Source organism: Talpa europaea (assembly GCF_964194135.1).
Source record: "Talpa europaea genome assembly, chromosome: 8".
Lineage (NCBI taxonomy): Eukaryota > Metazoa > Chordata > Mammalia > Eulipotyphla > Talpidae > Talpa > Talpa europaea.
The window spans coordinates 27882109-27905448 of record NC_140075.1 but is presented as its reverse complement, the minus strand read 5'-3'; the positions used below and the strand labels follow the sequence as shown (position 1 = coordinate 27905448).

The 23340-nt window shown below is 36.0% G+C and overlaps 1 protein-coding gene across 6 annotated transcripts in view; it reads right to left on the bottom strand.

Moving 5' to 3' along the window:
- CDIN1 (CDAN1 interacting nuclease 1) overlaps positions 1-23340 on the bottom strand; it is a gene marked incomplete at both ends in the record, with an annotated part of 207844 nt that overhangs the window by 95986 nt on the left and 88518 nt on the right. For 5 of the 6 annotated variants that reach the window (XM_084241352.1, XM_084241353.1, XM_084241354.1 and 2 more), the window contains 3 exons: positions 5282-5349; positions 10025-10074; positions 10421-10500. The exons of the other annotated variant lie outside the window; for it this stretch is intronic. In XM_084241352.1, the coding sequence (XP_084097478.1) occupies positions 5282-5349; positions 10025-10074; positions 10421-10500 (198 nt within the window). The remainder of the gene's footprint in view (positions 1-5281; positions 5350-10024; positions 10075-10420; positions 10501-23340) is intronic. 6 annotated transcript variants of the gene reach the window in all.

Here is a 23340-nt window from a genome sequence, read left to right as displayed (position 1 = left end):
ATTTAATAAGGGGAATAAGTAAAGATGGCACCTCACACTATGACAATTTCTTCAGGAAGATATGAGCAGGACCCCAATTCTCTCCTTCTCACCCCTAATATCATGTTGCTGTTACTCTGAAAATATCATCTTATATTTAACTTTCAAATAGATAGGAATTTCAATAGATGATACCTTATAAAATACCCAACTGTCTCAGTTCCCTTAGCCTATATAATCATGTTTTATTTCTAGTCTTTTATTTTCTACTGCTAACATCTGCATGTAAACATAATCTTAGTATTATAAATCTCATCTGTTCCCACTGCCTATTCTTCACCCTAAGTCATAATCCCCTGTTTGTCACATCATAATCACTTCCCCAACAGAGCACTGTTGCTTCAGGTGGGGAATAAAGCAGCAGGAACAGATGAACTCTTTAGAAACAAAGATGAACTCTTTAGAAACAAAGATCCTAATTTCTTACAGTGAGGGACATCCTTCACTAAGCCTATTTGGCTTCTCATCTTATACCCTCCTGGAGTCCCACAGTGTAGTGTAGGAGTGCTCGGAAAGCACCGTGTAAAGTCTGCTGGTTTGTCATAAGGCAAGACCAAACATGGGAGGGTGAGATAGGATAAAGTGGGTGCCTCTCAGGTGTCACTCAAAATAATTGTTAGCTCCTACTGGAAAGAATGAAATATTTCCAGAGTCATGCTTATTAAGCCAAACTTAACAAGAATTTGCACTAGGCAGAGGCAGTGGAAGTTACTGACGAAAGCACCTCTGACCTGGAGACAGGCCAACCGAGGATGAAGGGTTTATTTTCAGTGTTTGGTAGAAATTTTTCGTATTTTCTCTAACAGTGCAAATCACCTTGTCCTCTTCTCACTGTCACTGTTTTTCTTTCCCATCCCCTTCCCTCATGTCCAAAGTTCTCCCCACACCCACCAGTCAAAAAAAAAAAAAAAAAAAGAGAGAGAGAGAGAGAAAGAATGTAAGAAAATACGAAAACATGGACTCATTAATTACTTGAGGACTACAAATTAAAATATCTCCATCAGTAGGTGAAATGCACCTTCCTTTTTTTTTTTTAATAAAAGAAATAAAACAAGGGCCTCCCCTGGTGACGCAGCAGTTGAGCACTGGGCTGCGAAACTGCCCACAGCCTCTGTGTTGCCAGTTCGATCCCCGGCCACCAGCGAGGGTCCTACATGGCACACAGACCTCTCCTGCCATGCCCGCTGCTCCCCTCAGCAGTGTACTTCATCATTCTGCCTGTTCTGTTCCCCGCTCTGGCGAATCTCTCACCCTCCCGTGCTTCTGACTGTGCCCAGTGCTTGTATAAATAAATAAATAAATCTTAAAAAAAAAGAAAGAAAACAAGCCCTTGGCAGAGAGGATAAGGACAACCACAATGCTGAGGTCAACGTTTAAGGAAGGTTCTTTGTGCATCTAAACCTAGAACCTAGGAGTATGCAGCAGGGTCTTCACGTCTTCTGAGACTCTAAATGCTAATCAATAAATGTTAATTCTGCATTAACAATCCTTGGAAATAAATGACATATACCTAAATTTGAATTTTTGCTAATCGATAAATGTTAATTCTGCATTAACAATCCTTGGAAATCAATGACATACCTAAACTTGAATTTTTTTCATGTAAGCCTCCATGTTTGATCCAATTTTTTTTTAAATCCCTAATCATGCCTGCCCATAGTAAGAACTTAAAAGCTATCTGTCTACTGAACCAACAAAAGAAAGAAAATTTGGTTAGTTTAGTGGTAAGTTAGCTAATGAGCTCAACTAGCATCCCGGAAAAACATGGTGACAGGAAGGTGAAAGTGAACAAGTAACATCCTACCACCATTTCAGGAAACACAGCTTGCATATGAGCCAGGAGCATTTTCTCCATAGATAAGTGGCAACCATTGATTTTGGTTTTTGCTGTAATCTGTACTTTTCTCTCAAAAGTTTAATAGAAGTAGCACAGTCTTTAATACGTTTATTTCCATTATCAAGTGAGCATCTTCTATGTGAGGTGCACTACAGAAGGAGCTGCATTCTAAAGGGGATGGGCACAGCAATGGTGTGCATAGCTGTGAGCATCTGGAGGGCGTGATTACAGGTCATCATCTTTACACTAACTAGCATGTAGAGAACACACTCAACAAAAGTCAGTAGAAAAAAAGAATGAATAATGAATAGAATTATAAGAACTTCTGGAAGTTTCTAGAAATTTTCTGTATTCTTTTGTTTGTAGTTTGTCTCTCTACAAGGCCATAATTCCAACAAATTAGGGACTCATGTCAGTTGCCAAAAATAGTACCTGACTTATATGAATAAAATGTATTTTTCAGTTGGCAATACTACAGCTGTTTATTCAAATTTGACTTCTCTTAATAAAATATACCTTTTTTTATAGAAGTATTTACAAGATAGGATGAATCCACCTGACTATTCCCAACAGTGAAAAGGATCCTCTTTTGTTTTTCTTTCCAATAGTACCTGGTTATATCATAGCAGCTGCTTAGTACATTGTTATGAATCAAGGAAATTCAAGATATTGTTAAGGCTAAGAAGGTGATTAACTTTTTTTTTCTCTTCTATTGACAACAAAGGTTAGATAAAACATGTATTTTATAAATAACATAAGCACAAGGGGTGGAAAATTTAGAACGGGATAAAAATTATGGGAAGTCATAATTCTTAAGAACATCTAATATATAAACAATAAGAATCCTTGTCTTTAGAAAATAGTCCAGATTAGAAAGCAACAGAGAGATTTTACTTTTGCTTATAAAAGAATTGAAGTAAAAACAAACATGTTTGCAACAACTCTGCAACAAAATTCAAGGTGTACATATGCAAACAAGAAGATCAGATTAGTGGTCTATTTATATACCAATATTTTTCCACAGTTGTATTTAAAATGATGATCTATCTAAATTTACCTGGCACAGTACTTTAGATCTAATTAATCATTGTGAAGGGGTATTTACAAGGTAAAAGAATAACCTTATAACAATATTTCATACAAGGTTTTAAATTTTCATGTTTTAGCCATAAACAAACATATATTAATTCAGTGCTGCATTAAAATGCTTGAAATGCATAGAATTAATGAACAACTTCTTTGTATGCTAATGACGAGATGCTTCAAAACAGGACTGAGGTTACACAGAGTCAGCTAAACAGACTATAAGTTATTTATTTTGAAAGATCAGTCAGGTATCATCTTTGAATATGCTTCAATAAAATAAGTACTGTGGAATAGATGGGAGCCATCAATTTACGTTCCTTTTCTGAACGTCTGTGCAAGTGGTTATGAACCTCAGGACATGTTTCTGCATACTACTTAAAAAACTTTTTTTATTGAAGTAACATTGGTTTGTAACAGTATATAGGTACCTGGTAATGTTTTTGCATTGCCTTTGTCAATCAGTCAATTCAGTCTAACACTCTCCTTTCCCATAATCAAATGAGTCAAGGACCTAGGACTGAATTCAAGTCACTCAGGCCTCCCCGGTAGCGCAGTGGGTTGAGCACATCACTGTGAAGCTGTCCACAGCCTCTTCAGCGCGGGTTCGATACCCGACTGGCTAGGGAGATACCCACATGGCATGGCAGACCTCTCCTGTCTCGCCTGCTGCTCCCCTCAGCAGTGTTTCTGGTCCATCTGACTGTTCTGCTCTCTGCTCTGTCTCTGGTGAATTTTCTCACCCTCCCGCGCCTCTTGCCTGTACCCTGGTTCTTGTATAAATAAACAAATCTTTATAAAAAATAAATAAATATAGGCCACTTATAACCCCTTTGCTCTTTCTCTAATTCCTGTCCTCAGGTAAGAAGCAGAAAAAAGCTGGCTAAGCAAAGAAATCGGGGTAAAGGCCTGTTTACTCCTAAATAGATGGTGACAAGATAATAATCCCCAGCAGTTCTGAAAATATGGTGGCTTAAAACAATAAAATAGATTTGGTCATGCCATATTGGCCACTATCTGCGTGATCAATGTGATCAGATACTTTATAATACTATCAGAATGACATAGTTTTAAAATGTATCTCATGGTTCATCATAGATCATCCATTACAACAGAGTCTAAGCTATTATACATTCTATTTTTGACTAGGTGTATGATTTCTATCCAATTTACCCTCTTTCCATAGGCTGAACATTGTATTGTCCTTCTCACATGAAAAATTTGCTGCTTTTATATACTAAAATTTAATTCAGTCATTTGAGGACATCTCCTAATTTCTCAACTTTCTTTAACCCTAGCTAGAGAATATTATTAATATCTCCATGTTCAAATTATCAACAATCTTATATTATAACACATACAACTCCATTCTCCAGTTCATTAATAAAGATATTAAATGGTAAGACTTAAAACAGACTTCTTGCAGGACTGAATTCAACATCCCTTCCCAAACTGATCAAATACCATTCATTTGATTTTTGTTGGCCAATTTTTTTTGACCATTATGGTAAAAAAAATTCTTTGATTTTTTTTTCTTTTTTACCTAAAAGTATACATAATGCAGACTCTTAGGTACCTATATAAAACAGATGTGTTCAATAAAACAATTTGTATAGAAACTATAAATTACCTCTACAAATTTCCACATTTAAAACAAAGAATAGAAATTAACTCATTGTAGAGTGCTTTATGGTTTCTGTGATCAGTTAACACATATATGCCCTTTGAGGCTTAATTTCTAAGGCTTTAAGAGATGCTAAAAGAAATTACAATCTGTAATAAGATTCCATATTGGGACACAAACACATGTGCAGATGTGAGATTTTTTAAAATCATAGCAAATCTGTGATGATGATTAATGTTTAGCATAAAATAATAAAAGATTAATATCTGACTCAAGTAAAAAGTATCACTTGATTATATATATGAGACAAACACACCTGAGTTTTTGTAACCATTCTTTTTAATATATAAAGCATTTTAGAGACAATATTTCTTTTGTTTCTTTCTCTCATAAGGCCGAGATTATGGTTAATATCTCATGACACCAAAAGTAATACTGCAACAGATATTAAAGCATTTTTTCAGCCACTTATTCTATAAAATATTAATTGCAAGTCTGTGCATGTGCTGTATATATATAGGGGATTAGGTAACTGAGTTCCTGCTCAGTTCTAAATCAATAAAAGATAACATGCACAGCATCAATCATTGTTCACTCTTCCTTTAGTACATAATAACTGCAAGACGAAGGTTTTTAAAAATATATATTTAAGCACTCATGGAGATATTGCAACCTACAGAGGATTAAGAAATACTTACCTAGGAAGGACAGGTTTTTCTCTAGAAGCAAGTCTCTTAGCATGACTTCGTGTTCATGACCAATGGCACTAGGAGATTTTAGTTAAGGATGGTAACATAGGTAGGATTACATCATCAGAAAAAAATGCTAATACCTGGTCTATAATGTGATATGAAATGGAAAACAAGTAATTACAGCAACTATTTCTACTTTTAGACCACATCTCTGACAAATGAGATTTCTATATCTCTCCCCTCACTTAAAAGATTCAATGGAATTGCTCTATGTAGTTTATATGTATTTTGGCAAATAAAGATTTGTAAATGGATATGTACTTCCTTTGACAAGAGTGAGAATCATCTTAAATGTACTTTATGTTATGCTAAAATCATCCAGTTCAATTTGGCACACATTTATTAAGCAGTTACTAAGTGCAGCAAAGATTACCCACCATCCTTTGTCCTAAGACTTTATAGTCTTACAGAGTTCCATAAATCTTCTGTGAATTCACCCTTGTCACAGAGCCAGCATTTAGCAGCTCCTGTTTTGCTTCCACTCTACTGTTGGCCATCCTTTGTGACTGGGAAGTCATAACACTAATGCTGACCTGTTGAGAAATACATGCAATCTGGAGGAAAGACATCTTCCTAAAGAACTGCAGGCTCGGGTATGGGTTCAGAGACTGTTTCAAGTCTTTTTCTCATGTGTGAGAATGTTTACACATTATGACATGCATACAGTGTGCATACACACATATGCATATACACATATGCATATAAAGGCATATAATTTTTGGAGTGCCTGCTATGAGGTGCTTCAAAATCACCGTAAGTTAATGTAAGTTACTTCATCCTCACAGTTACTATCATGCATATTTTATAGATGAGGGAGCCAAGGCTTAGAAAGGTATCCATGCAAACCTAGAAAGTTATTAGTGTGGCAAAGCAGAGGTTTTTTTTTTTTTAATTTTTGTGTAGAAGAACTGGGGTGTAGGTCAGAGGTGTGGGGGTGAGACGATTCACCAGAGAGAGAGTCGGGAGCAGAACGGCAGAATGACTGGAACACAATGCTGAGGGGAATAGTGGGCAAGACAGGAGAGGTCTGCTGTGCCATGTGGGTTAGCTCCCAGGATAGGGAATGAACTCAAGCCAAAGTGTTGATAGCACTGAGACTTAAACCTGGAACATCTGGGAGGCCCCAAAACAGAGGTTCTGAACAGACCTCTTCAAAGTCTGTATTTATGACCTCCACATGGCTTCTCAAGAAGTAATGAAATCAATTGTGAAATGATAATTGATACTAACCAATATTTCTCAAATAACATGTTTAGCCTCTATGCTAAGCACTTTGAGGTATCTTCCTATTTAATCTTCACAATAATCACACAAGTAGATATTTATTTTTACTCTCACTTTTACAGCTAAGGAAAGTAAAGAAAGTTGAGTAATGTGCTCAGTTCTCATGACAGGTAAATAATGAAATCAGGCATGTGACTTGGAATTCTGATCTGTCTCTCACAAGGAGCAGAATGCACAATGTCTAAACAGGAGTGTCATCTTATTCTAGAACTTTAGTTCTGACAAAGTATTTGGTAATAATTATCTGGACCTTACTTCTCCATTTCATGGCCTTATTTCTTCATTCCACTGATGTTAATCTCATCTTAACACTTCCTGGTTTACCAGAGACTCTTCAATTCTGATCATACACTATGAGAGTCCAGTTTACAATCAAGTAAAATTTATATTATATATTACCTGTAAAAAAAAAAAGTTCCTAGAGAATTACCCTGCCCCTTATTCAACATATGCTGAATTTCATTAAATCTTAGAATTCCAGAGATGTGTTCGCTTACGAACATCATCAAAACTGCATTTTTCCTGGGCCTCCCTAGTGGCGCAGTGGTTGAGTGCTGGGTTGCAAAGCTGCCCGCAGCCTCTGCAGCGCTGGTTCGATCCCCGGCAGCCAGCGAGGGTCCCACATGGTGTGCAGACCTCTCCTGCTGCGCCCGCTGCTCCCCTCAGCAGTGTATTTCGTTAGTCTGCCTGTTCTGTTCCCTGCTCTGGCTCTGGTGAATTCTCTCACCCTCCCGTGCTTCTGACTGTATCCAGTGCTTCTATAAATAAATAAACAAACAAACAAATAAACAAATAAATAAATAAATCTTAAAAAAAAAACAAACTGCATTTTTCCTTCTGTTTCTGTTGTTCCTTCTTGTTCCCTCCAGTAAATATGGTTATGCTTATTTTATTTCTTACCAGAAACAAAATAAAGGACACAGATTTTGAAATCACAAAATTTCACAGACCTAGAAAGTCCATTGAAGATATTTGATGAATCCCTCTCAATGGTCTCTTATTACTCGGGACATCCCACATTTTAGAACTAAATTATTTACTTCTATTCCACATAAATGTGCTCTCACTTTTATTGTTGTAAATTATTTACATCTAAGATGTTGAATCATGAAACTGAGGTTACTGATGGTACAGAAATGAAACCCACAGCATTTTAAGCTTCCTGCATCATTATCTTTCCTTGTTTCTCCGTTTAGGTCTTTGTCTAATAGCTGTGTCCTGATGGCACTCTTTGGAAAGTTGAGGTGGCTGGTTTCTCACACCTTTTGTGTCAGTGAATGTGACCTGTGGCAGGAAAGGTGTGGGTGGGCATGGCTATATAGGAAAAAATATAGTAGACACCACAAGAAAAGGAAAGCATAATCAATAGCAATTTATATATTCTGCTACTGTGTGTTTTGTGGTGCCTTATTATTAAATGTTCAATTTACTTTATTCTCCTTTATACAAATGTCTGTATGCAACATTTTCTTCATGGAATAAAAAGGGTTTGCACCTATTCTATTTACTAAGTGTGTGCTTTCTTACTTTCTTTCTTACAAAATGATGTAATTTACTGAGAGGAAGCAATGTAAACATTACCAAATCATCAAAACAACATATAAATAGCATTTCTACTCACAGGGAAAACCAATAAGCTTTCCTCGCTGTGAAATAATAAATAATTCCTGTGGATCAGTCTAGGAAACACCTATGCAAGTGTATTCACGTTATATGAAACTGCTTCTACCTCAACACAAAGATAAAATCAGTCTTCCTAAAAAATAAACTTCTAATTTTTTTTTTTATTTGGCATGGTAACTACAATCACCAATTTGAAATTTTGGAAAGATATACCTCTTAATTATGCTCTGCTTGATTTAAACATATATAAAATACAAGGTCTGGAAAATGAAGCTTATAAAAACAGTAATTTTCCTGGCAATAAGCATAATGGAACAGCAAAATTATAATCTAGTCAGTGAATGCAATTTACAGACATACATCATTATCTTTATCAATTGAAATCATGTACGACTTTAAATTCTACTGGCAATAACACAGTCAAAAAAGGAAAGTGAATGATGGCAAAAATGTAAGGAAAATACTCCAAACAGAATTTATAATGCTCTATAAGCAGAAACACTTAGACTTTGTCTATAATAATACCTATTATTGATGTATGGCAGTGACCATGGGGCAAAACTTGTAAATAATCTCACAAGCCATTTTCTCTGCCAACAATACAGCAATCTAGTTTCCCGTAAGCATCTCAACTATTACTGAAAAATAGTCTCCTGGCATTTACAAAGCAGTTGACTTCATACTTTAGTCCATGCATATATAATTAGATAGTTATATTTAAAATCAATATGCAATCCTTCAAAAGACATTATGCTTTTAAAACCTTAACTTTAAATTGATTTTTAACTATTTTATGTGCTTTAAAATTAACATGTAATTCCATCCCACATATTCTGAATGGTGTTAGTTGTTATATGAATGTGCTAAACTTTATCACTGAAGCAACATGAGGTTGGCACTCCTACAATTTCTAACACTATCATTAATTTTATACTGAAAGTAGAATAGTTTGACTTCAGTGTAATAAAATGGTAAGCTGATGATAACACTACAATTTTATTAATTTAAGCTAGACTGGGGGAGCAGACTTTAAAGAATAAATATATAAATGACTATAACCAGCACAAAATTCTTGAGATTAGTTTTCAGAGGGTAGGCTATGAAAAAGCAGTAACTGTCCACTCAAATCCTGTGTTAAGAAGTAAGCATTAACTCTTTATAATCTCAATGTCTTTAATGCAGAATTACTAGACATCTGTTTTCACAGTTCAACACTGTCCAGAGGGAAAAATTAGCTTTGTTTTTCTAAAAACATTTATCAGGGAACCAAATGACAGTTCAGATTGTAATCATCATTAAAAAAAAAAAAAGAATCTACTGCCTTTTAAAATGTGATGGTCTCTGGTGGCATTTTAATCGCATCATCCTTTAACTCTAGGCTCAAAATTTATTCTAGTAAACTCAGCTGAATTTGGCTCATTTTTAACAGAACTTTGCTATATAGTTTTAGATGTTCATTGTAATGGTTAGATACACTCCTAGACAGTATGCTACCTGCCTAATGACTCTGTACCTTTAAACTCATTGAAAACCGAGCCGTTTGAAATAAGCACGTGAATGTGCAATTGCTGAACTGACATCTTCCCCTGGTCTATCTGATTTTTCTTAAGCTGTAGAAAAGAATGGTCTGCAGTTGACCCTCCAGTTGATTGAATGTAAAATAGAAGAGTATGAAATGTGTTTTGTGAAGCAGAACTTTATGTCAGGTTAAAGCTAGACACATCTCCTCCAGTGAGCCTACGCTCGTCAATTGTGCACCTAAAATTTTATGGGAGAGGATACTGTTTGATGCAGTCCACCAGTGGTCCATAACAGCAGTCGTTCACAATACACTGCAGACAAATAAGAGAAAGGGTCTGGGGTGGCACAACTACAAAAACTATTATAGTTAAACAATATCATAAAAGCAGTAATTACTTTTCTTAAAAAAATTAAAAAGCTATCAAAAGGCTGTTCAGATTTAATCACAGAAAACAAAAAGTGCATGTTTTTTATTCACTATAAAAGCAAGCTATTAAAAAGTGAAATGCTCATCTCGCAAATATTGCATTGCCATTTATGGTGCACCCTGACCTCATGATAGTTTATGATGACAGTAATTAAATGAGGTTTAAAATCCTTTACTCTGCTAGGCAGATAACAGCATTGCCACTGAAAATAGACAGCTGTGATTAATACCTGATAGACCTGATTTGCTAGAACTCCATCTGGAATCTGAGAAGGGTCCCGTAGCATACTATTTATAAAAGACTTGGAGGCTGTAGAAGAAAAGAGATGAACTGTTAGCAGGCAGTCAACATACTTTTAATGCAACATGAGAAATGATATTACCTATTATACACAAACCATGAAAATACAAACATTACTGATACTAATCGTTTTTCCTACTTCTTGTAATCTAAGGGAAGCTTTTAATTAGACCATTTTGCCAAGTATTATAAGCCACATTGCCAGATTTGAGGATGCTCTAATTTTTTCCAGGGTAAATTAACAAGTACAGAACTAAAGCATATGTCTCTTTGCAGATATTAGCTTTGGAAAAGACCACTTGAGGAAAAAACAAACACAACAAAAATAATCAGTAAAGAAAATATTTCTCTTTTTCAGGTGAGTATTTTAGAACCAAGCATTTGTGCACAGAGAGCTTACCAAAGGCAGGCCAGATTCAAAGACTTCGATGATGTCAATAAAAATAGCTTTGAACCAAGAAAGCATTTCTGAATTCTGAACCTTTCTAAAATAGAGCTCATCAATTGCAGTAAATGTTATGTCCACTTCAAAAGAAAATAGCTAAAATGGACACTTGAGGGCATTTTAAATAAGAAAAAAACTATATAAATACATATTTTTATATGCATGTTTGTCCCAAAATATGCCTCGTCACATCCAATTACAAATTAAACTGATCTTACCCCAGGGAACTTCTACAGAAAAAAAAAAAAAAAAGACTATGGGAGGCATGTAATCAGGAATGCCATTATTAGATCACATATTTTGAAAAGTGAAGCAGAGATCTTGCTTGGCCTCACTGTCTACTATGGGGACAGGGAAGCCAAGGTGCATAGAAGCAAGGGAAGAAAGCAAAAGTCTAGACTGAAGCTGTCAGATGTCCTGGAATCAATAATTTCAAGTCCTCCAGTGGAATCATTCCCAAATATTTAGCAAAATGGCTTAAGGGACTTCCCACACCAGTACAAACAAAAATGCATACTGGATAATTATCTAGTTAATAGAATTAACACCAAACACACGTCTACATTATCCAGGCTCTGAGGTGATTTTTGGCCTTTTTAATTTTTTTTAAGGATTATTATGCTCTTTATCAAGTTCAGGACTGTAAGAACACTGACAGATATGATAAATGTTAGTAAATACTGTGAAAATAAGGAAGTTACACCTTCCTCATGTAAGCACTATACTGAACCCAAAAGAAAAACTGAAGTACAACTATTTTAATTATCACCTACTCTTAGTCTCATAAATGCATGCTTCTAGCAACATCCATGTACTTAAGAGCCATCTGTACACCTGTGTTGGCCCTGCAACTAGAGAGGTGATATTTGGAATCTTACCCAGCCCTATCTCTACAACTAACTCTGTAACCTAAGCAAGTTATGGAGCCTCTCAAATTAAATGTCTTCATCTTTAAAAAGGAAAATATCTGAGGGTCTCCTGGTGGCACAGGGGTTAAGTCTCAGAGCTATCATACCATCACCACAGTGGCCTGAGTTCTATCCCTGGCCAGGTTGCTGACCCACAAAGTGCAGCAGACCTCTCCTGTCTCGTCCACTGCTCCCCTCAGCAGTGTATTTCAGTACATCTGCCTGTTCTGCTCCCCACTAGGTTCTGGTACAAGTCTCTAGAGAAAATAGCTACAACAGCTATTTTGTTGTCATTTATTTTGTTAAAGTAATAGCAGTAATAACCAAATAAAGTTTAGGCATTTGCTTCACATAAGTTTAAGTTGAACTCAATCATTTCTGAGTGAAGTGCCATGAATAAACAGTACAAATGCTGAGAATATGAATTAGCAAATCACCTTGTAAAAGAACAGATTATTGCAACAATAGTGTTAAATAAATTGCAATGCACCTGGTAAACTCATTCAGCTTTCCCAGCTTAATCTAAGGCCCGGCCAGTTGGAGGGAACCAAGGCAGGTGCTCATGCAGCAAGGTCATTTCTCTGAGGGTACTGCCTCTGGTTTGCCACTCGGTCAGCAGACGGTAATAGCATATACAATCTTTAGGTTATCCTTGATGTTCTCGGTATCTCACAGAAAAGGCAGCTTTGTCTCCACATGTACCTGGTCATTACTAAGATGTTACCCTGCTAATTCTCATATTCATATGAGGAAAAGATCTTTAATCTATAGATGGCCAGATACCATGAACAAAAACATTATTATCCTATGGAAAATTACTGACCTCATGAAACTACATGCAAACTCATTGCTAATATAATAAAACAAAGGCTCTTTGAAAAATAAAAGAAGAATACCCTAGGACATAAGAAAATTAGGTCATTTATTTTGTGAGGGAAGGAAAGGAAATATTAAGAAAAAGAGAGTGATGATGTCATAAGTTTCCTCACAATATAAATTCTAGAACAGTGTGCTTATCAGAATTAAGAATCATAGCCAATAAACTTTTTTAAAAGTGGTTTGAATATAATGACTAAAACACTATTCAAAGCAAAGGAAGCTTGTGAGGGGAAGTCAGTCATTTGGAATTGAATAGTAAAAGCTATAGATTGAGTCCACATTCATTTGAACACAACAAAATGTCTTTTCTCTTTTCTTAGAGCAAAAGTGAAAAGTGCTAACAAATAGGAAATCTAGGTCTTTGCTGCAGACCCAGGACCTGCTGGCCCTCCATTTGTACTCAGGCTTCATAAAAGTATGTCCATGTCTCAAATCAAGCCAGAGGATGCAAACTTACTTTCACACACATATTCTGAAGTTTAGGCACTGCCAAAGGATTTGAACAGTAACATCAACCAAATAATAAAAGGTATCTGTACAATCTCGGGGTGACTAGAGATAAGAGGCCTCGAGGAAGCCTGTTCATTTCATGGAAGCTGTTTCTGGGCCAGTTACTACCTCTGCCCAATGGACTTCCATCTTTTTTGGCCATGTGTCATCAGGAGTCTTTTCTCCCTAAACTTTACTGACTTTATTTTCCCTAAACTCCCAACATTCACAACTTACCCGTGCCACTGCTTCAACTGTTGGTATTTCAACTCCCTACCAGGCATGTACAAAGCAGGAATGTATGAGTCACTTGCAGTTAGATGTGTAAGAATAGAAGAGGGCTGATACCTCTTACAGCATGTTCCAGAAGGTAGCCAATGGGCAATGCCTGGACTAAGACTAGATAACACCCAAGTAAAGATGATCATTTTACTGTGAAATATTTTTAACATAAAGTAATTAGGAGCCTAAAATAATAGACATCCTTGCATCCATTCTTTGTTTCAGCTTCTGGATCTGTAATTAATTTTACTTTAGTCTAATACTAATTTACACAAACTTACAAATGTATTCGTTTTGCTAGAGGTTGGTTTGTTTTATCAGCATTTTCAAGAAGTGAAACATTAGTTTCTTTAACTAATGTTCAAAGAAACATTAGTTTCTTTAACTCTCTCTAAATCTCCATTTCAACAATTTTGTTTAATTTATCATTTGCCATCACTATTTCCTGCGTTCTACTTTGAATTTGTTACATAAGTCTTTTATTGACTTGTTATTTTTTAAATTAAATTTTAGTTCTTTAACAAATTTTTAATGCTACAATTTACCCTTAAATTCTGCTTTAGCTACATGCCACATGTTTTGTTGTAATTTATAAATATCTTGTTGAAAAACTTAATTTGGTTTTTGATATTTCTAGTTTGATTATATTGTGGCATGTGATTTATTTGGAGGTATTTGTTTGACTTCCTTTGGGTTTCTATATGTGATCACATTTTATAAATGTTTCACAGATCTTAAAAAATACTTAAGCTCCTATTTTTGAGGATAGAGGGTTCTGATATGTCTGACAGGCTGAGATTTTTAATTGAATTATTCAAATCTTCTATATACCTAATTATCTCCAAACATGTGATATAATCATTGACTATATTGAATTTATCAACTTTTCTTCATAATTCTGCCAACGCTTACTTTCTATATTCAGAGGCTATCTTGTTGAATGCATGCAGTCTTACTGTTCTATATATCTTTCTTGAAATTATGTCCTTTCATATCAAATCAAGACTGTCTTTTTTTATAAGTGTTATTTAGTGGTAATAATATTGTAACATTTAAAAAAAATTTTAATAATATCTGCCTAATACACCTTGTGTTCTATTTCTTTCCCTTTTACTTTACTGGATCAGTAAGAGGTGTGACTCTTATAAATAACATTTAAGTAGATTTTCTAAAATAGTGCTTGCAAATCTCTGCTTTTTAAAAAGTGTAGTCCACTTTATAATGATAAATTCTGATTATACTGATAGAGACTTATTTCTACCCTTATTTTCTTTATTATCTCATCTCAATAGTATTCACAAATTTTTATTGAAGTAATATCTCACTATAACAAATGTACATCACTAAAAATCAACATGTGCATATACTACAATAAGTCTACTCTCTTATTTTCCATGTTCACTAAGCATTCTCTTTCCCTCTTTCTTTTCCCTTTACTACCTTCTAGGTGATTAAGTTTTCTTTATCCCCTCTTTCTCTCTTTATTTGCTTAGAATACACCTTATAGCTGTTCTTCAGACTTCCAAAAAAGTCTTAAACTGAAAAGGAAAGAAAACAGAAAGAGGGAGACAATGGGAAGAAAGCAGGAGGAGAAAGGTAATATAAACACAGAACTTTCATTATAGGATACAATTATAAGTTTTCTATTTTATTATCATTATTATTCTTCTACTGCTTCAGGTTTATTTTTATTTTAATTATCATTTTTTATTTTTTACATCATTGTTCATTTTTAAACAATATTTGCTTCCCCCACCCCCTCAGGTGTAGTCCCCATAGAGTTTCCTTCCCCAATGCACCTATGCACCATCACCTCAGTCCCCTGTGCTCCTCCCTCCCTCCCTCCCTCCCTCTGCTCCCTCTCCTTCCTCCTCCCCTGCTTTACTGAACCAAATTTAGATATTAAACTTTACCATAGGTGTGTATGTGTAGAAAAATCAGAGTATATATAGGGTTTGTCATTATCTGTGGTTTCAGGCATCCACTTGGGAAGTTTTGAAATGTATGTCACTCTTATAAAGGGGGATTATTTGTACCAGGAATTTAGAATTCACTCACTTCAGTCAAGAAACCTCCCATTACCCATTAGTGTTCATGTTTTGGTGACTTATCAGCCTACATAACCATATGAACCCATTTCTTATATCAGAATTCTTTTTTTTAAAGATTTATTTATTCATACATACAAGAACCAGGATACAGGTCAGAAGTGCAGGAAGGTGAGAGGATTCACCAGAGACAGAGTGGGGAGCAAAACAGGCAGACTGACTGAAATACACTGCTGAGGGGAGCAGCTGGAGAGACAGGAGAGGTCTGCTGCGCCATGTGGGTTTCTTGCTAGCCAGCTGGATTGAACCCGTGCTGCAGAGGCTGTGGACAGCTTCACAGCACTGCGCTCAAGCACCTGCACCACCTGGGAGGCACAGAATTCTTTTTTTTTTTTTTTTAAATATTTATGCATACAAGAACTGGGATACAGGCCAAAGGTGCAGGGTGTGAGAGGACTCACCAGAGACAGAGTGGGGAACAGAACAGGCAGACTGGCTAAAATATACTGCTGAGGAGAGCAGGGGGTCAGTCAGGAGAGGTCTGCTTCACCATGTGTGTATCTCCCTCACGGGGGATCGAACTCGCATTCTATTTCTTATAAATTTCTCTCCCTCAGTTCCCTATACACATACATATGGTTCTGATTTTGAGAGAACCTTGACTAATACATTTTTAAAAACATTCAATGCTTCTTGAGACTTATCAACATGTTTACATTTTTTTTTCCTTTCAGTATTGCTTCTTGAATTCTACTTTCTATTTTTTAGATTCAGTATCCAAAAATTGCATATTGTTACTGAAATATTTCATCTAATTAATACATTCTTTCAGTTGGTATCACAGAGTAATGAAACTTCTCAGTCTTGCCATGCCTGAACATGCTTTTACTTAGTTTTTATTCTTGAAAGATAATATACTTGGGTATAAAATTATAGATTGGGCCTCTGTGGCGGCGCAGACAGTTGAGTGCAGTGCTGTGAAGCTGTATGCAGTCTCTGCAGCACGGGTTTGATTCCTGGCCAGCCAGGGAAATTCCCACATGGCTCAGCAGACCTCTCCTGTCTCACCCGCTGCTCCCCTCAGCAGTGTATTTCATTCAGTCTGCCTGTTCTGTTCCCCACTCTGTCTCTGGTGAATCCTCTCACCCTCCTACACATCTGGCCTATACCCCAGTTCTTGTATAAAGAAATAAATCTTTAAAAATAAAATAAAATAAAATTATAGGTTAATAATCTTTTTACATCAGTCTTCTGAAGATACAATTCCATTGTCTCTTGGCATCTGTTATTGATAAGAACTTTACTGTCAGACTAATAGTAATCTGACATAAGTAATTTGTATTTTATCTCTAGTTGCTTCTACACTTTTCTTTGCTATTCAATAATCCATCACTATACATCTGAGTGTGGTTCTTCTATTTAGCCTGACTGTAATTACTTATGTTTGATGAATCTGAGGATATATAACCTTAACCAGGTTGCAAATTTTTGAGCTATTATGAATTTGGTCTCCATTCTCTTCCTCTGCACTCTTACATTGGATATCTATTAGAAGAGCTTATGCTTTTCCTATGTCTGCTACTCCTATAAAGCATTTATATTTTCCTATTCTGTCACTTAAGGTGCTTTTCTTAGATTCATCATAAAATTTTCCTATGTTCTAATTCTTTTAATTTTTGCTTATCTCCTTTTCTAATACTTCTGTTTTCTAAATCTATCTGTTCTTTTTCACCCTATTCTTTCATTTACCCAGATAGTTTTTGTTTATTTACCCAGCTTATAAATTTTTTATTTTATAGTTCATAAATTCTATCATAGAGATTTAACTTAAAGTGTTTTCATTTTTATCATTTCTAGTGCATTGCATACTTTTTCTGCTCTTGTTCTCCCTCATCTTCCCTATATGATAGTGATATCATCAACTATCACACTTGGTTTGTAAATTTTTACTGTCAGCTTATTTTCAGCAGGAATTATTTGACCTACATTGTAGATATAACCATGACAGAGTAGTTATGTTTACTTTTGTATAGACCAGCTTTATTGTTAATTTCTTAGCTTAGGTTTCCTGTAGCAAACAAGAATGCAAGCAAATTTGGACATAAACTTATAAATGGCGATGAGCTATTATTTCTCCTCCCCTAATATTCCACAACTCAAAATTATATATAGTAAACAAGTTTCCTTGCTATTTTTTCATGGGAAGAGGAGTCACATCATTATGATTCCCTTGTATATTTGGTAAATTTGTGCTAATTATGACCTTAGCAGAAATTATGGGTGAGAGACCTTAGTTTCTCACCATACGGGTTCTCTAAGGTGTGCACAGACTTCTCCTTGAAGTGGTGGGTGCATTTCAAGAGCAAGTGTAACAGGAGAATCAAGGAGAAGCTTATGACATCTTATGACTTAGCCTGGAATGTCACATGGCAAGACATAAAAATAAATTTTTATTTACATCTTCCTCAAAAGAGGAAAACATACCTTTTAAAAAGAAGGTGAGCTTGGAAAGCTATTCAGTGTAATACTTTCAAATGCAGAGGCAGAATGGAACAGTGGTTATGAACAGGGCCTAGAATCATACAGACTTGGTTTGTGGCCTGGTTTTTCTATCTACTGGCTATATTATCTCAAGACGTCAATCCATGTCTGTGATCTTCAGTTTCCTCATCTCAGGCTCTGGTTGTTATAGTTGTTATACTCTTGCTTTGGTTGGTGTCAGATCATGCACAGTATGACCTGCTTTCTGCCTCCCTGCATTGCATTATCAATATATAGATCATTTATTGCTCTCTATTGTTGAAAAGGTAAAAAAAGAAAGACTACATGAGATATGCAGGAAATCAGAGACCTGCTCTGACCAATTATTTATTGGCAAAGGCTTAAGAGAGTGATAGGCAGAAGGGAATCCATTCAACAAAGTTTGGCAATGCCTGATTCTCCCTTCTTATACCCCTGTCCTGCCCTTACCCTTTGTCACAATTAGTACACAATCTTTGATCAAAACCATTCTCTGGGAGGAACCTGATAGGAATCCTTTACACCTGTTGTGTGTATCAACTCAGTGTGTTACCACTCCATGGGGGGAGGAGTATTTTAAGTCTTGCCTAGAGCCATTTAAGAGAAGAACTTTTTCTCTTTTTAGGTCCCTGGAAGTCCTGCCCACTGTAGAGTGCCTTTTGACTAGGTAATACTTGCACTAAAATAAAGACAAGACCACGTATATAGTCAGGGCTTATGAGTCAAGGTTTAAGCATGATTGGTGAACTAGAATGGGGCTAATTTTTTATTGGATGGCAGTAGTCAGGAGATAAAGAAAGAGTGAAGTGAAGGAAGGATGATACAGGCATAAAGAGATGGATTGCAAGGAAGAAAAATTCAAGTGAAATCAGAATGACAGCGCTAGAATCTAATTCTCCATCTAGTGGGTGGGGGAGGAGGAACCCAGAGCTTCTATTGTTGGTAGTTCTCCCAAATATACCAGGAGCTTTGCCACTTCATGTGGCTGCTCCAGAGGCTGAGATCCAAGCTAGAATCTAATCTTTCTTCAGATGTTGGTTTAAGTCTTTTGGACATCAAGGTTATGAGGCCCCAAGTTACAGCGCCACAGGAGTTGGCTGGGCAATGTCTTTTGTGGCCAATTTCAATATTGTCAGTAGCCTATAGGCGTCTATTTACTCTTGCAGGTGGAACTATTTTTTAAGAATTCCAGGCAGCCCATTAGCTCTTCATCTGCGCAGGAGTGATCTCTAAAGCAGTCTGATCCCACTGGATAACCTGAGTAAGAAATATCTCTTAATATTAGGGAGTCCCATAGGGACAAATTAAATTTTGCTCTCTAACCAGCACATAATCATAACTTGAATTAGAGTCATCAAATAAAAAAGTATTATGTAAGGACAAGAGATGTCTTGAAAGCATAAGTACTCACACTGATCAGATTCTTGTCTGCGGCTACTGCACACTATCAGCTCTTTTTCAAAAAATGTTTAAGTACTTGGTTAGTGCCAAAACACATGTAATTGCACCCCTCTCATCCACTCACTCACAACAACATCCTCCAAATACAGTGTGCTCTTTCTCATCTTTACCTTCACTCAAACTTCAAGTCCAGTTCAATTCTCACTTTGTCCAATAGTTTTCCCTTATTTTCCCAATCCACATGTGCTCCTCTCCTTCATAGTAGAGTGAGGTAAACTTATATTGTCTTTTTAGCACCTGATTAAATGTTACTTTGTCATCTGTTCACAGGAGATTGATTAGGATGCTAAGATTTAAAACTGTGACACATAAAAAAATATGAAGGAGAAAGGAGTATTTAGCACAGAGTAAGAAAAAAGATGTCATATTTCCTCTATGTGGTCTATAGTATCCGGGGGCTTTAACATGGAGAAAAAATTCAGCTCATCTTGTGGTAACCCCAAGAAGATGAGAAATAATTTTTATAAATTTATTGCTGGTTCTTAAACTGTAAATGTTTCAGATTTTAAGCTCTCCTATACATGGCTCTGTATTTGCGCTACACATCAACATTTCTTAATCTTTTTTCTTTACACTATAGTCCAACTAAGGAGACTTTTTTTCCTTATTTGCCTCCCTGCCATGAAATTTGAAAAGCTACAGGTTACTGTAGCTCTATTTACGCAATAGTCCTCTATCGTCTTGGAGAATGCATAGTTCACATGGAGGACTATGGAATTATTTGCGTTGAGATACTTGGTAAGCTACTTAAAAGCAGCAATATTTCTATGTTTATCACCTCAATGTTACACTGCAAAAAAAGAGCTACCCAATAGATTGCTGAAATAATGTATGAATTACTCAAAAATCTAAGCCCTGTACTGTAGAACTGGAGCAATTTTTAGTAAAATGGATCTGTCATTAATTTGAGCTTTTATCATGATGCATGAAAAAGCTTTTAAAAAATTGTTTTCAGAAAAATATAGGTTAAGAGGCTGTAGGACACAATGGGTCTTTAGATAAATGTTGACAACATCTAGTGTTGTGTCTCCCAAAGAAAAGGCTACACAAAACAATTTTTCTTCAACAGCTATGTATTATCTTTACAAGTAACTTCTATTTATGAAAAGAAACTGTACCATTTAATATAGAAATACAATTTTCCTTTTAAAATATAAATTTATTGCTAGTGCATGTGGTACTATGTGGACATGGCAAAAATTGTGAATGTACCCAAATTTTTAAGTTCAGAAACACTGGAATAATACTTATCCCAAGTTAGTTGAGCATTCAGGAAGGTAAGGCTCTCCTCAGTCTATCCTATGAGAAGTTTCCATGTCTAAAAAGGAGTAAGTTAACATTTCCTGATGTGTCAGCTAACATTCAACATGTATCAAGCACCACTACAAATTTCTCACGCATATTAACTCAATGAATTCTCAAAATATCCCTATAAAGTGGCTATGCCCACCTAGAAATGAAGAAACTGAAAGGTGGGAATTTAAATAATTTTCCAAAAGTACCACTCCCAGTTAGCGCTGGAGCTATGATATGAACTTAGTCAGCTGGGACTATAATTACCAGTCATTCTTTCGTAGCACAATTCCCATGGTACTCTAAAGCGATCTGAAATGTTCTAAATGAATGCATCACACTTATGAGAACTGAACTCAAGTTTTTCATTGATATTCTCTCCTCCTTTCTAAGTCTCTCCCCAATTCAAGTATTAGCAACAGAATTGTCAAGTCACTTAGTGTTTCCCATTGAGCAAATACACAGCTTTATTATGAATTTGAGTTGAGTCACATGTTAAAAGAAAACTCTGGCTGCTCAAGGTCAGGGGAGAAAGTTAATGGCAACAAATATCTACCCAAATTTGCTGTTGTAGCTAGAAGAACTGGCAAGATCATGAGTGTCTAATGTTCTATAAAAAGAAAGAAAAATGGATGTTCCTAAATATTGTTCCACAGTGGCGGCTGATATGACCACCTTTGCATTATGCAGAGAGACAAGGATACGTCTGTGCTTTGTAAGTTGATGACTTCAAGAAGCCTCTCTAACAATTGCTTCTGGCAGCCTGCTCATTTATGTCTCCTATGTTTCCTTTTGCTGGCAAAGACCCACACCACATCATGGTGTCTGCCTGAGTGCATAATTAGAAAGTAGTTAATTCTAAGTCATTAAAAGTGTTGCCCAGGATTGGATGGATTCATGGGAAGGGAGAGTGTATGGGCAAGAGCGTGCGTACTTTTTCTGGCAAGCCCCCTCATCTAATGGGAAAAGAACAAACTACTCAACTTCAAAATTCTCAAATTTTAGGAAAAGGGCAGATGGGCAAACAGAGATGAAGTTTCAAGGTAATTTAAACAATTTGAAAATTCACACACTTTCAGTACACTGAAAGAAACAATTCCTGGGAACTAAGCCCATGTGACTAATTACAGTCAGGGACAGCGCTTCTATTCAGAAATAACTTTCATCTAATTCTCCTGAGAAAAATCTCAACAACTTCCAAGCAAAACATAAGCTATTCAATTTCTGCCCATTACCCAAGACAGAGATCTACCTTTCTTATATTAATTACAAATGAAAAGAGTAGAAATTCTATGTGTCAGACACTCTAAGAAAGGAAGGCAAAGTATAGGCCAGTCTCATTTTAAGGAAAGACAAATACCATAAAAATACCCTACTATGTTAGCATATTACTGCAGAGGTCTCGAAATTCTCAGAGTTTTCAAGAGAGCCTCAGATTTTGGCCCTTCAAGCAAATGAGCTATTCATTTAAATGAACAAGTTAGTAGCCTGATCTAAAAATAGCTATCCACAATTAACAGTGTACTATATAATTAAAATCCGTATATCATTAAATTAGGCAGACGTTAACTTCACTATGAATTCTTTATGTAATGAGACAGTTAAAAGATACATTTCTTCAGTTGTAATTAATCTTTCAGCAAGTCCGCTGAGCACAATGGCAGCACAATACTGTGCCAAAGTGAGAGATAGGGTTTACAAAGAGTCGTGCCACAAGCTCTTGGGGCTTCCAGAAACAAAGTGTGTTAAGGGAGAAGTGCAATTAGTCTCTGAAGGAAAGTTACTAGCAACACTCAGTTTGTATGCATCACTTCTGGACGCCCCCAAATGACAGACAGACAGACAGGCAGGAGCTGGAAACTACTCCAAAGAAAACAGATGACACTTATTTTGTACCCCTGGCAGTTTTCTACAGTTGCCGTGATCAACAGAACAAGTTGAAGAAAGGGATGAGGAACTTAATACATTTTTAAGAACTGAAGAAATTACTTCTACAGTGTAGCAATTAAGTGTAAATTAAAAGGACCATTTAATTACATTTTTGCTGACTTTAGCAGAAAAAAAATTTAATAGTCGCCAATAAAAATGAATATGAACCAAAAACATCTATAAATTAAGCACCATTATGCCAGGGATAATAAAGAACATTCTCATTTAGATGATCACATACAGCTGCAGCAGTATCCTGAGCTGGGATATTTCAGTGGCCTTCTGACTCCCCTCTTCCTGTTTCTGTGCGAGGAGGGGAGAAAGGGTTGATGTGAGAACAAAGTACTGTCAGCAATCTACCCTTTAAACTGCTCAGACCTGGAAGGCACACTCATTGCTTTATTTCTTTGCTCATTTTTCTCCAAGATTGGTACATCTGAAATACCTTTCTACAGATCTATACAGCACTACCGTTCAGCAAGAAAAAGAGAGTTATATTTTCCCCTTGAGTTAGGACGCCTCATGACAAATGATAATGGATAATCAATAAACTGGGAAATATGAGGCCACAAACTTTATGAAGCCAAGAGACATA